The sequence below is a fragment of the Rhopalosiphum padi genome, chromosome 2 (genome assembly GCF_020882245.1).
Source record: "Rhopalosiphum padi isolate XX-2018 chromosome 2, ASM2088224v1, whole genome shotgun sequence".
NCBI classification, from domain to species: domain Eukaryota; kingdom Metazoa; phylum Arthropoda; class Insecta; order Hemiptera; family Aphididae; genus Rhopalosiphum; species Rhopalosiphum padi.
This window is the reverse complement of record NC_083598.1, coordinates 48,503,470-48,519,112: the sequence shown is the minus strand read 5'-3', so window position 1 is coordinate 48,519,112 and position 15,643 is coordinate 48,503,470. Positions and strand designations below refer to the sequence as shown.

Below are 15,643 nucleotides of genomic sequence, written 5' to 3'. Positions count from 1 at the left end.
TAGTTATATCAACTGTAAATACTAATTATACTTATATAGATTAAAAATTTATAATGGGAGTCAACAAGAATGTTGAATGTAAGTCTCATAAAATTAAAAAAATACTCATTTCGTTTGAAATTGAAATTTTAACATTTTTTTTAGTTATTTAATTATTTAATTGGCAATTAAATAAATATTATTATTTAAATATCAAAAACCTTAATGATATTAATAGTTTATAAATATTAACGTAAAACTAACATAGGTTATAATATAGGGTATCAAGTGTTTGAACATTACCTATTAATATTTAATAAGAAAATGTATACTAATATATGTAATTGCATAGGTATTGCAGTTTGAAAATGTATCCAAGAAAATAAAATTAAAAGAAGATAACTTATGTGATGTAGTACAAAAGAAAATAATAAGATATACCGATCTTCCGTTGAAGTCTTCAGACCTAATTGAACAAGGAAATAGTCAAAACACTTTAGAAAATAATTGTCCAACGGTAGTAGAGCCGTCTGAAGTTTCAACTTCTACTGAAGATTATGTGACAGCTACAGATAGTACTTCTTACACTACTACCCCAACACAAGGTCCATCAGTTACAAGTAGTTCATTTGACAGTGAATCTTCAAAATACAGTTTGCCTCATCCTATTTTTGATCATGACGTAAGTGTATCAAAAAAATAAAAATTAATATGTAGGTAACTAATATAAGAGTCATACCTGTTAAAAATATTTACAGATGACGATTGATCCGACTGATCCAATTGATGAAGAACTCGGAGATGGTGAAGACTCAAGTGATGATGAAAGCAGTACGTCAGGAAGGTACACATATTTTATTTATGTTACTTCGAAAATATATTGTTCATAATCTTTCGTTCTCTTACACATATGACTTTTTGGTTTCTTTACGTTTCCTCTATACATTTGTCATTTTATTACTCAATCTATTATATGCATGACAAGCACACATTTTCTATACTTCATATAATATACTACCACACTTGATAGTTTATTACACCTAAAAAAAAAAAAAAAACAACGACAACAAACAAACAACAAACAACAACACATTATATTTCGATAGTGAATAAATACAATCACTATTTTAGTTACAGCGTGAAGTGCAGTTTAGAGGATAATAAGAGTTCTGGGTCATCAGACGAGAATACAAGAATAAGACCGAAATCCATCTTAAAATTGGCTAAGTGAGCACATTAACGATAGGTTGTAATAAAGCAAAATTCTAGACAAGAAAATAGAGCTTATTAGGGTTCGCTCGTTGCAGGTCGTTAAGCATAGAATTCTTATCTTAGGCTGCGATTGGAGGTTGAAGAATAACATACATTCGGAGTTATACTATATATATTAAATATATTGTACATAATATACAAATAATATAAAATTTCATGAAAATGCATGTGTAAAGCTTAGATAATTTCAAAATCTATTATCGCTTACTGTGCACTACTCTATTGCTTTTTTTTTACTTTACGAACTATTTTTTTGCATTCGATACATCCATTTGTAAACAAACTTATTTTCGTATAAATAATTTAAAATTTCAGGTCCATACCAAAAAGCAAATTGAAGAATTTAGAAGAATCAAACAAGTTGAATAATCCAGATCTAATATCAAGTAATGACCTAATATAGTTTAATTTTTGTTTTTTTTAATGAAATCCATTAATTTATTAATATTTTACAGGTAACCGTGTTACAGCCAAATGCCATACAGATGATACTAATTCAAATTTAATTAAGGCAATGTCTTTTTAATTAGTTATTTTATATTTTGAATAAAGTTTGCTAAAAAAAGTTGTATTTTAGAAATTGATGGGCAACGGTTTTGCGACTAAAATATCATTACCTGTCTATTCTTCTGATGAGTCTTCGAAAGCTCCAGAGCGGCGCAGAAGGCCAAGTCCTAGACGAAAAAGTATAGGAGCTGTAACATTAATTAAGTAAGTTAAAAAATTAAATTCTTTTAACTTTATTACAGCTATAATATTTATTTTTTAGCTCTATTGATAAGAAACCATCGGTAGTAAATAAACCAGAAAAACGAAGAGAATCACTTCCTGAAATTCTTAGAAAACCACAAATAACTCTAGATACTATGGAAAAATCAAAAACTGAATTTAATCTAGAAGACAAACCTAAAAGTTTATCGCAAACAAACTCGTCTCAGATTAATTATTTATCTCAAATTAATAATTTAAACTTGAAGACAGTGAGCGCAGAATCTCTGCGGTCATCAGCCCAGGAAGTGATTCAGTTTTCTACAGTGATCCGTGCAGTAGAATATCATTGTCTAGATGTACACGATGTAATACCGAAGTTGATACAGATTATATTAATAATTCAAATGGCGATGTCATTAATATTGTTAAGCCACCCGAAGGTTTTGGGGATTCTCCAGAAGAACCCCCCACAACACCTATAAAACGATCGACAAAACGATATCGCTCAGAAGAAAGAAGACGAAACACTAGGTCAGAACAAACTCGAGCTAAATCTGAAGAAAGGGTAAAACATATAAATGAAAAGGGGAGGTAAGTAAAAGCTTAACTATATTAAAACGTTTTGGCATAATACGTACTTATTCCTAGGCCAATGGCCAGATCAACCAATGTAAGCATGGAAAGATTAAATGGAAGTAGTTCTAGCCTTCATTCAGACGATGATGATTGGTCAGGAATCTATACAACACCGTTTACGTCTTTTTCATGGGTATACATAGATGAAATAGAAGAGTTCTATGTATGGAAAAAGACTTCGGATTTGCCAGGTATCAAATAAATGTATAATGCTTCCATGCAAATTATTTCATTATTGTCTTTGAAGACTTAAGTACCTAATGCATTTCGTATTTTTTTTTTTAATTTAGATATTAAATGTTCACCCGAGTTAAAACGAAGAGATTCCATTGAATCCACGTGTTCAGAACACGAGTTTCGGGTAAAATATCAAACAATCACGCACAGAATGGTACATAGAAAATCGAGTTTAGAAATGTTCAAACGAATCGCTTCAAAATCTTTTGGTATGCTTTGAAATTTCTGGATATTAAATAAACATTAACATTGAGCTCAAACATTTACAGATAGCGACGAGCGTTTAATGGTAAAACGTGAATCTGGAGAATTCGGTTTTCGTATTCATGGGGCTAAACCGGTCGTAGTGTCTGCAATTGAAACGGGAACGGCTGCAGAAAACTCTGGTCTCCAAGTGGGAGACATAATTATCAGCATCAATGACATGTGTGTACTCGACGCGTCACACTCGGAATTTGTAAATGTTGCACATTGTGGTTCTGACGTCTTGGAATTGGAAGTCGCCAGGACCTGTGATATCTTAACGCCAGTGATCAATCCATCCGAAATCGAAAACCGCATCGTTATAGCCAGTAAACTGTGGAAATTTAGCATTGGAACGAAAAAAAATGAAAAACTGTTGGCAGCCTAGATATTTTTGTCTCAAGACAGACAATTGTCTCTACTACTATAAATCTGCGTCTTTGAAGCGAGTACGTTTTTGAGGCACCCGTTATATATTAAATTTTTTGCTGTAGATATTAATAAATTATTATGCCTTTAGGACAGACACATCCACTAGGAGCACTTAATCTTAAAGGTTTCACTGTAATGCAGACATCGGACACGGGAAGGATGTACAGCTTCCGACTGGAAAGAAAGGACCACAAGAAAACAAGGTTACACATAGCAGCGAACAGTGCAGAAAACGCGGATCGCTGGATCGGAGCCGCTAAACGAAGCTACCAAATGTGCAGTAAGCATATCACAGTTGTCTGCAATGATATTGTTTGATTCAGGACAAATAAACGTAGCCAATTGGACGTTAAAAAATAAACATATTCAAATATTAGTAATCAAAAATCAAAACACAATTTCAAAAATGCGATATCTATTTTGTCATAACACGCCCCGAAAATAGATCAGTGTTAAAATTTAAAAAAACGCATAAAAATATCAATTATTCTAATTAAAATGTTATATACAATCCAAATTTCCCGTCGTCCAAACAGCCACGTCCAGGTTATTTTTATGTCTATTTGTCCCTATTCGCGATAATATTACCTATGTTACAATTACAGCAATATTCCTAGTCAAAAATAGTATAACACGACTACACGAGTATGCACATATAACATATGTAGTGTATCTAAACACGAGTTCAGTTGACATGAGATTAATTTTTCATAATGTATTATAGTCGATGGAATGGCTCAACGAGGACAACTTAAAATCTGTGGTCACCATCGATCCGCAATCGGACTGCCAGGGTTTTCTCTCCACGTTGGTTCACCACTGTGGAAAATCGTGGAAAAAATATTACTGCGTTCTTAAAGGTGCTAGGCTGTATTTTTTCGTAGACAGCGTAACCCGATTTGCCAACGGTAACTATTATTCATTTATTTATTTACTCGTATAAAATATTTTTAAGTCGTTACAGACGTGATTGTGTTTCTTAAATTCACAGGAATGGCTTGTCTCCACGGTTACAAAGTGCAAAGTTCCGTTAACGCTAGCGTAAGGAAATTTGCGTTCGACCTTATACCGCCCGACCTGTCATTTCGATATTTTTATTTTTATACGGACACCGAAGTAGACAAAAGAAGGTACATAATATTATTTATGGACAAAAATAATGATCAAATAACCAATTATTGAAATCAGTTATTAATAAGTACCTACCTAATAATGATCGTACATTTTATCGATTTATATTAGATGGATAGCTGCTCTAGAGTATAGCATAGACCGTTGGATAAACGTTTCATGATAATAATAATATTGAGTTCAACAAGTTTTTGTCAGATCAATTCCAATAATGTAAGTTTTTCTTGTGGCAAGTAACTTTTATATTTATTGTATACAACTAGTAACATAGCCCATAGGTAGTCTTTAAATTAAATTTATTTTTGCTGTCAATATTTTAATAATTTTACATTTAATTTATTATCGCTTATTAGGAGGGGGTAAGAAGGTTGTGTGATATAATTTACAATATACACTACCTATCAAGTGAAATCATCACTATTAGTTTGAAAACCACTACCTACCCTAATTTGTAAGTCCTGGCTACGTCACTATTTATAGATTTATATTTTTTCAACATTTATACATTTTGATATTTTTTTTATTATTTCATAATTGAAAATATTTTTAAACCGTCCGTCAATTTCACATGGTTTGTGTTTATATTATATAACCGTAAATAAAAAGAAGAAAAAGTATTCTTGGGTATCCAATCTCTTAATATCGTTGACTATATATTGTTCTCGAGAATATTGTATAGACTATAAACCATAATTAAATTCTTGTAAGCTCTATTATTTATCGAAATATTTATCCTCTATAAAACACTGTGATGGATAATTTCAACAATTTAATCTATATTAATATCTTATTTTTGTCACGAAATTTAATAACTTGATTAATTTTATATTGTCATAAAATTGAACAGTATTTTTTTTTTTTTTTGTATTTACAAATAATCTACTAAATAATAAATGAATTATACTTGCAGGTGATTGGTAAATTTATTTATAAAACCTACATAATATAAATACTATAATACACGTCTATTTTTTTTTCTTTTGAACACAAAAAACAATTTTTTGATTATATTTACATATATCTAATTATCTAGATAGGTACCTATCATAATTCATGATAGTTATTAGTCTAAACATCTAAAATTAATTGTAGTTTGTAATATTCAAACACAACATATCCATTTATATTGTGTTAATATTTATTATTTATTATCTCGTAGTTAGAAACATGATCGATGGTAGACTGTAATTAGAGATAGTCATTGAAACACATTTTGTACATTTGGCATATTCGCATAGACTACAGGGAGATGCGGTGACGATTAGGTACGAATTTATTAGAAAAAACATGCATTTATAAATTAAACATGCAATCGTCTATGAAACAAGCCTTTTAATCGGCGTTTGACCAATAATAAAGTAGGTACCTACACATAAAAACATTTAATAACGTCATAAAAAGTTTGCAAATTATCTTTATCAAACTGCCTATAGGTAGTAACCATTTTATCTAAATAATAGTACACCGTGGTCATAAATTCTAATTCTTTAATCTTTAATTTCATTATTGGGTTAGGTAATTAATGTTACGTGGCTTTTGTCAATAACCGATATTTTAACTAGGTACCTCTCTAAATATTGTACCTATTTAATATATTTCATACCATCTACCGACGTTGCATCAATAATAATGATAATACAATTTATCATATTAATTTTGTTTGGAAATTCCTCTTTAGATCGAAACTGGTGAAGGTACTTTATTTTTAAATTAAATAGGTAGTTGGTTTTTTGTAAGGAACCTATTAATAAATATTCAGTGGATTTCAAAAAAAAATTGTGCATTATTTTGTTATTAAAAAATAAAAATAAAACGAATCATAATAAACATTAATTGTCAACAAAATGTTCAACTAATTCTATAACATTAAAAACAAAAATAAAAACATTTATTATTACCTACCTACTTATTTTTTCTAATATTTACCCTACTTCAAATTGCACAGAACAATTTAAATATAAAAAATTATGATCTGTTAGAACTTAACAACTATAAAACCACCAAAATTGCAATTATCTATGAAAATTATAATAGTTAAAACTGTTAAGAGTTAAGATAATAGGTAATTAATTTTATTAGGTTTTTTTTAATTCTCTAAATAACTTAATTTAAAATGTGTGTTATTAGGTACCTAATGAGTATTTATGTTTATCAAAATAATATAATTAAAATACCTATAATGATATATACCAATAAAATATATTCATATTTTAAATTATTATCATGTTTGATATTATATTATAATTGAAGGTAGGTGCCTAATATAAAAAATACACGAATCGGATAATTTATAATAAATTATTACAAACTATTATAAATAATTAAGTAATTCATTTTGACTCAAGTGGCTATAGTACCAACCAAATATTAAAATAGTAGGTACTTTTTAAAAGAAGAATGCCATTGCATAAATTATAATCTTAAAAAAAAATGTATCAAATTATTTATTAAGATAATATTATAATATTGTTTTTACTTTAAATAAGCCTTACTATAATCTTATTAATAAGAATAATATTTATTAATATCAAAAACAATAATAAAAATAACAACAATATACAAATTATTATATATAAAAATGTTATTATGTTTTTCATTCTCTCTTTAAAAGCTAGGCCTTGTGCTAAAGAGAAAGAGTTCAATATATTTAAATGAAGAACTGACAGATAAAATAGTTACAATAAGATACAAATACAGTAGTCAGTAATAATAATAGGAAAGCAATAAAAGAGAAACCTTATGTAGGTATTTAAATCATAATACATTTAAAATGCAGTTGTTTAAACTGTCAACTTACCAAAATATTATAATAACTATATCTATTGATTTTATATTTTTCCAGGGCAGAAATATGAAGCTAGCTTGTGATATCATTCTTACATTTATATTTGGACCATTACAACATAAACAGCGTAAAAAGATTTACTTTTAAATATTTCAATATATTTAAATTGATATATTCATTATTTTTAGTTTAAGATTAATAAACATATTATTTTATCTATACATTAAAATTATATTTACATAGATAGACCAACTGTTACCTATTAAAATAAGTTTTAATCACATACTACATTATATTCTTATATTCTATGTATACTACACAATATTTATATAATTTATAGTTTGTTATAAATATATTTTCTTCAAAACTAAAATGATTTAGATAATATATGTATTAGTTATACATTTTCACTTTGATTAATTTACTTTATATTATTAGTAGTTTTTACCATGTGTACATAGGCTAGAAAACGATACTGTTGAATGTTAACATTCATTGTTCATTTGTGTTTGCTTAGAACATAATAATTATTACTTTTATGAGGATGTTGATAATTTTTACGAGTACTACTTAGTATTTACTCTCAAATGATTTTTAAAAATAAATAAAGTAAGATAAATGTAAAAAGAAAATTGAAATATGTAACCGTACCAGGGGACAACAAAACGACCTATGTTTTTTTTTTCAATTAGGGTCTCATTGGTTTGTTCCTAATTTGTAATTACTTGTCAATTTTCAAGTATGATAACTGCACTTAGCGTTTAACAGACATGTATTATACTTATATGTTACGAATTGAACACTGTCTATACATTTAAACTTAGAACTTTATGAGTACATGTAGATTAGGTTATATTTTGGATAACTTGTATTATTCTATACATTGTCCACAGGGTGATCCAAAGATCAGTCTTTATAATAGACTTGTTTAAATCTTATGGATTTTTTAGTGGCTAAACTTACTACTATACTTCTATCTTACCAGAGAAAATTTAAATTTTGAATTATTCAATAGCATCCATAAAAATTAAAAATGTAAATTACATACATAGATTTGTATTTTTGGTCATTAAAATACTACCAATTTCTCCAACTAAGTATAAATTACCTAATTTAACTATTCTCTACTTTCAACTTGTATGTATGTACCTATATTTTGACTAATTTGTAAGTCATTATTTTTAGTTATCTACCTAGTATTTTTAATTTAAAAAAATTGACTGAACGGTAAATCAATGTTTCAAACATAAATTTATATTATAATTTATTAATTATTATTATATTATTATAATCATTATATAATGTTATATTTATCTTTATTATTGTAATATAATTTATTTATTAACTATTAGCGTAAAAAATAATTTAATAGATACAAATGTTTCACTACCTATTAATTAATTGTATTCATATTTGTCGCGAACATTTTTAATAAAATTGCTCAATAAAAATAAAAATGTATACACCCACTGAACAGTAATTTGTAAAAAAACTTATCAACACTAGGTTTAATTTTTACAAAATATAAGTAAATAGGAAGTGGTAAGTAAAACAAACTGTTTATTTGAACTAAATAAGGACAAATTTCACATTGTGACAATGTGAAAAATGTACAGCCATACAGATAAGTGAACATATGAGATATGACTCCTAGTGGAAATATAATAATAGAGTGGACTTCGGATAGAGAAAAATGGTATAACTTAATAATGACAGTGAAAGTCCTCAATGGTCCATTAAGGTACTGATGATGATGATGATGAAGTGAACATATTTAATATTTCTGACTTCCCTCAATCTGTACCTATCAAAGTATTATATATCATAAATTCATTAATCAAATTATCATATTAATCTAATTGATTATAAAAATATTAGTAAATTTAATTTTAAATCATAAAATTATGTACATATCAATATACAATGTTTAAATTACAGTATTTTAATAATTTTAGGTACAGTAGGTACTACCCAATGGCGTATTTCGTATGGTTTTTAGGGAGGTGTTCAGATAATATAGGTATATACTTATTAATTTATTTGTTAATTGGTTGCAATATTTGTCTGTTTTACATCTACTACCATTAACCTCATAATATACTCATCAAGTATTGTAATGAAACATTTTTCATTTATTTAATTAATAGTAGTAATTTTTATGTAATTTAAATCATACAGGTATAAAAAACCTACTGATTACTGTAAACATAATTTTAGTTTTAAAGATAAAAGCAAATAATAATCTAAATATACACAAATTTCCGCTAGAAAAACAAGTAACACAGACACATGAATAAGACACGGGGCCGTAATAAGATAAAAATATAAATTGCATGATTACTGTAATAGGATAATAATAATATAATATTATTAAAACACATTAGTTACCATCATCGGATACAATAATTTACTAATTATTGCTATATATTTTGTTTGTTACATTTGATACCAGTGGTGCTATAAGAATAACAGTTTTATAAATAATTAAAAATATAATAGGATAATAAGTATTAAGTACATTATTTAAAACTAAATTAATTTTCTTTTCGAATTAGTTACGCCCCTGGTTTATGACTTGATATAATATTAAATTAGTTCATGACGAATCACATATTATTGTTTGCCAAATTCCCTTCAACATTTACCAAAATTAAGTATTGAATTTTTTTTTTTTGGTTTGGGGGGTGTCCAGACATTGTGGACACCTCCCCAAAATACGCCACTGGACTAGGTACACTATATAAGAAGCAGGGGCGTAATTAAGGGGGGATGAGGGGGATAGATCCCCCCCCAGAGCCTATATAATATGTATATTTATTTATTAATTTGAGGGATTATGTGTTTTATCGTGCTGACATCACAACAAAATATATTAAATAGAAATTCTATCCATTATATAAATCTATAAATAGGTAAGCACATGGAAAATACCGATAATAAGAAAAAACCACGATTAAAGATTTCTTTAATCGTGGAAACAATGACTGGCGACTGCAGCTAATACGCTGAAACAAATATTATTTAATGTAGTTATTATTGTTGAGACTTTGAGGTTGACGTTGACGTATAGTATAAAATATTATTCGTACAATTGTACACAGTACATGCAGTGTTCTACGGTTATTATTTTAATATTTTATCCGTGCTTTATTGTTTTATAATATTATTATTAAATTTAAAATTATTTATTTTTCAATAACAACTAAAATTTTTATAACATTATGGAAAAAAAAAGAAAAAATACAATTCTATCTTTTTTTTAAAAAAAACCAAAATCTGATGAAGACAAAAATATAGGTATTACTAAGGTAAGAATGATACAATTATTACAATTAGATTTATTAAATATTTAGGACATTAAAATATTATTAATTTTTTTTTTTATAAATTAAAGATTGAAAACTTAAACATACTTCATTGTTACAATAATGATATTGGTTCCTTTGTGAATAAAAATTTGTCTGATGCTGATAAACATCTGGTAAGCTTAGTTTTAATATTATATATTATATAAAATATAAATTGATATTATTATTTTATTTCACCTTGTAAGATAAAGTTTAATACTTAAATTTAAAATTTAATAGGTTTATTATATGTATTATACTATTATTACTATATTTTATTTTCAATATCATATTCCTTCTTACTACTAACATAAATAATTTACCTCTTAACTACCGGTTGGATATTAGTTTCAATAATATTATAAATTTAAAACAAAATCAATTATACCTATTTGTACTATGATATATTTATATATCTAATAATTATTTTAGGCGCTTACAAATTTGTGGATACCACCTTCCAATTATATATTATTGTGATTAATTATTATTAAAGTATCTAGTTTTATTTTATTTGAAAATTAAAATAATTATTGGTAATTTTTATTAATTTCAGGATCGATTAAATGGTTTAACCATGATGGCTGTTCATAAATCAATTGCACTAAATCCTGATGATGTGATTAACAAGTTGGCTAAAAAACTAAGAAAATTAGAAATTCTTTTGTAAACAGTACAAAAAAAGAGCTGTACATTAAATTATATTACAAATAAAATAAATTTTATATTTTAATAATTATTATTTAATTTAAAAGTAAAATTTAATTTTAATATATTCAATGTTAACATTTTGAAGAATTTATTATAATGTTGTATAGGTACAAATTATGTAGAATTTTAAAGCAACATTTTTTTTTTTTTTTTTTTTTAAAAATATAGCGTTTATTTGAATATTTACAATCTATACAAGTTATGTACAATGAGTAAATTGGAGGAGGGGTGACAGTGATAGGGCAGTGAAGGAAAGCTCACAGTTGAGCTACCTTTTAGTGGGTCTTAAATCTAATTAAGTAAGTCAAGTATTTTGGATAAGGTCTCTCGACCAATTTCTGTTAAGTCGGCGAGTGGGGTTACCGGGAAGATGTTTTGAATGAAGATTGGAAATTAATTTGTTGGAGTGGCCTTGCATTTTGCGGTGAAGTCTTGAGTAGAATTTGGTTGCTGTGTGGTTGATGGATTGTACTTTGAGGTCTTGATGTAAGGCGGCGTTTGTGACATACCAGGGTGCTTTGGCGACCATGCGAAGACATATTGATTGGAAAAAGCAACATTTATTAATACATTTTAACATTTTGTGTACCTATATATTAGTTGAAGGATTTTTAAAAAAACAAAAGGATTCTCAGATACCACTCACCACTGTACTGAAAATCCCCCCCTAAGACAAATTCCTAATTACGCCACTGATAAGAAGAAATAAAAATTATTTGTGTATACAAAACATAATATGCAAAATGTAAATCAAAACTATTAAATATCATGGAAAATGTTTCCAACCATATCTTATAATATATTAATCATATACTGATATTAAACTTAGTATTTATTCCTAGATTAATCTCATTATGGCACTTTTATAATTGTTATTATTATTCATGGTACAACTTAAAAAACTAAGGTTAAACTATGGAACAAGAGGATTGGAATAAGTAATCTTGTCTATGGATAGATTATAAACGTAATAAACATTTTATCCATTTAATTTGCTTATAATTTTTATAAACACTTTTTTTTAATGCTAGTATAATGTACAAAATTGTTTAAAACATACATATATGTTGGAATTAAAAATATCAATTTACAATACTCTAAATTAGTAGAAAAAAATATAAAATATTGTGTATTCATACTTTCCTTTTTTGTCATCTCTAAACATTTGCGAGTGGAACCTATATATTGTAAAACAGTACCACATCTATTATCATATAGAGGATCAATTTTTTTCACCTCGTTCTTACGCTCGAAAAACATAGCAGTCCCAGTTATATACTTCCATTCGTTAAAATGGAAAATCTATAAACAGAAATTAACAACATTAAACACACCTAATAAACTAATAATTTATTAGTAATAAATAAACTAAATTATTTACCAACAATTTATCTTATCTAATAAAATACTTATTATTTATTAAAAATTAGTATTATTCATAGTTAAAATTTCAAAAAAAAAAGAAAAAAATATATTATATGAATAAACATGTTCTTTTGACATTGAAAAGTAAATTTACAAAATATTTAGTATTTTAGGACTATTTGTTGTATTTTTTGTATAATATTTCTAAGTAATATAATTTTTACCCAGGGACTTAACAAAATAAGTTTAATCTTTATAACGTATCTTTTCACCGCCTTTATTGCTTATAAAAATTTCCATTTTCAAAAATTAATGCCTGGTTAGGAAAAAAATTTATAAAACAGTAACACATTGGTGACTGCCAACAGATTAATTTGTTCTATACACAATATTTTGGGCTATAGAACCGCCATTAGTACTACTATGAATTTATTTATTATTCATATTTAAACATTAAAAAATGATTTTGTTTCTAAGTGCTTAATATGATTGATCCTTAGAAATTTTTTTTATAATGCACAAAACAAATTTATGCATAATGGTCATCCAAAGCAAACCTTGGTCTAGCACCAATATAGTACCCCAAATTGATTTTCACTTTTGTACACCTCAAGTTAAACAATATCTGTACGTATCATTATCAATTTAATATAAAACATACTTACTACTCAACTTTAAAAAAATAAATAAAAAGTTAGGTAGATACCTTGTTTTCGATTTGTAATACTGGAGTTTCAGAGTCCACGGCTAACACTCGAACATTGCTGTTTGCATTCAAAATGGACATTTCATCAGCATTATCCACGGTGACGTGAATTAAAGTTTCCTCGACAATTTCTTCGAAATCCTGTGTGTCTATTGAATCATTATTTGAATCCATCATAACTTAACAATAATAACACTGATAGATTTTCGTACTGTTTTTGCAACTAAAAATCCTGCAACCCTGGAGATGTGAGTATGTAACATCAATATTAATAATTGGTAGTTATATTAGAGCGGAACATTGGATTTCGGAATTTTAAATTTAATTTTATAAAGTCATTGACCAATCACCACCTACCTAGATATTGTACATCGTTCAGTTCAGTTGACATCACAAAATACGAATTTCAATTCGGATGACGGTAACACAGTAGTATTAGGAGTTGGCAGAGGTATTACGTTCTAAATGTAAAATGCTCCAAAACATTTTTATTTTTTACATTTCGAATTCCAACAATTCCGGTCTCCCAACCCCGTTGGCGTCAAGCTATGAATATCGTAATATTATATCATACATTTACCCGTGATACTAACAGCACAGAATAACACTGATAACCGTGATAGCGTCGTTATCGGCCGGCGTCGAGATAGATAACAATACTGGAGTGGGTACTATCGCAGAACACCAAAAAACGGTCAGCCGGTTAAAATGTTATCCCCACCACCACAGTACGGCAAAAAAATAACAAGGCATTTCTCATTATATATAAAATAGCTATATGCTATGTGTTTAATTATATTGAATTTCATTTTAGATGAAAAAAAATATAGTACCCCTCCCCAAGTATTTTTATACATTTAAAGTGCTACAAGAACAAGTTAAAAGTACTTACTGTACTAAATGTTCAGTACTTCAGTCCTAACCTTCAGATGCTTTACTTAGATGAAAAAAGTATATCACCATAATCCTAAAAAATCTAAACAAATTCTAAAATTTAAAATGTCTGTAGAAAGCTGAATATAATATAATCTTATAAGTTATAGATTATGTCCGAATTCAGAAGTCTTGAATTTTATTTTCATATTACCTTATAGATAATAGATATACAATTTTTAAAAGATGAAACATGTCAAACAACACTTCAAAATGATGCGCCTGAATGACATTTAAATAACATAAATATTCTGTTGTAGTAGTCTGTTTTATTGTTGTAAAATAAAAGGTATAAATTTAACTCTATAGTCCACAGATTCCTTCCTATATGTATTTTATTTAATATAGACGTGAATGTAAATGTCAAGAACGAAATCATTATAATACCTATTAAAAATATATATATATTTATTTATGGTTTATAGGTACAATAATATGCAATAAAAATTACAATGTGCAATGTTAATATCGTATCGCATTGTGGCAAAAACCACTATATCATTGTTTATTTTATTTAAATATCTTTAATATAGCATTAGTATTTTTTTTAATAACAAATTGAATTAATTATTTTTTAATTATTATAAGATATATTCCAGAGCTGTTAACTGTAAAGACATCTAAGTACCCTTGCTGTTTATCTGTTCTTCACAAGTGCTGATTGGTAAGAAGTTAATTATATTTTCACTACTGTAGACCATAGTTGATTGATAGTAAGTTTATTTTTAAATTAGAATAATGAATATGATATATTAATAAATTATATGATTTTATAATAATATTACCATAACAATGATAATTAATTTAAAAATGAAACGAGAAGCTTATTTATATTTAATAATTATTTTATATTGAAAATTATTTCAAAATTAAAAATAAACAACTCTTTTATAGTGTATTTTTTTCTAATTAAATTAAAAATGGTGTAGTATGTTTAACAACTTTTTTTATTTAAAACACATTAAGAACGTATTTTTCATACGTCAAACTTAAAATATTTTCTCATGAAATCGGTCATCCATCCACTTTAACAAATTTAAATTTACCTCTATCAACTTTTGATTTTTAAATGGCAACCTAATGTACTTAATTATAGTGCTATTTTTTTTTAATGAATTTTAACGTTCAACTTATTATTTTTCGTTAATTTGTTAT

General features: G+C 26.8%; 3 protein-coding genes across 5 annotated transcripts in view; 1 reads left to right on the top strand and 2 right to left on the bottom strand.

Moving 5' to 3' along the window:
• LOC132922933 (histone H2B-like) overlaps window positions 1-15,643 on the bottom strand; it is a 110,072-nt gene that overhangs the window by 50,124 nt on the left and 44,305 nt on the right. The window lies entirely within an intron of this gene.
• Window positions 70-7,699, top strand: LOC132918989 (uncharacterized). The gene is given in 19 exon segments (XM_060980343.1): window positions 70-78; window positions 332-661; window positions 738-823; window positions 1,111-1,206; window positions 1,567-1,637; window positions 1,707-1,762; window positions 1,829-1,962; window positions 2,021-2,250; window positions 2,253-2,553; window positions 2,611-2,789; window positions 2,889-3,044; window positions 3,105-3,436; window positions 3,438-3,531; window positions 3,599-3,765; window positions 3,767-3,790; window positions 4,235-4,418; window positions 4,502-4,640; window positions 4,753-4,854; window positions 7,484-7,699. Coding segments are annotated over 18 exon segments (2,640 nt in total). The 3' UTR covers window positions 4,805-4,854; window positions 7,484-7,699.
• Window positions 9,205-14,123, bottom strand: LOC132922988 (general transcription factor 3C polypeptide 6-like). Of its 3 annotated transcripts, XM_060986752.1 has the most exons (4): window positions 13,913-14,117; window positions 13,556-13,795; window positions 12,624-12,786; window positions 9,205-9,230 (listed from the first exon to the last, which is right to left on the bottom strand). In XM_060986752.1, exons 2-4 carry the CDS (start codon window positions 13,730-13,732, stop codon window positions 9,220-9,222), a joined length of 351 nt encoding a protein of 116 aa, XP_060842735.1. In that variant the 5' UTR covers window positions 13,733-13,795; window positions 13,913-14,117; the 3' UTR covers window positions 9,205-9,219. The 3 variants fall into 3 exon arrangements, with proteins under 3 accessions (XP_060842735.1, XP_060842734.1, XP_060842733.1); XM_060986751.1 differs by lacking the exon at window positions 9,205-9,230 and having other exon boundaries at window positions 12,456-12,786; window positions 13,556-13,787; window positions 13,913-14,123; XM_060986750.1 differs by lacking the exon at window positions 9,205-9,230 and having other exon boundaries at window positions 12,456-12,786; window positions 13,913-14,122.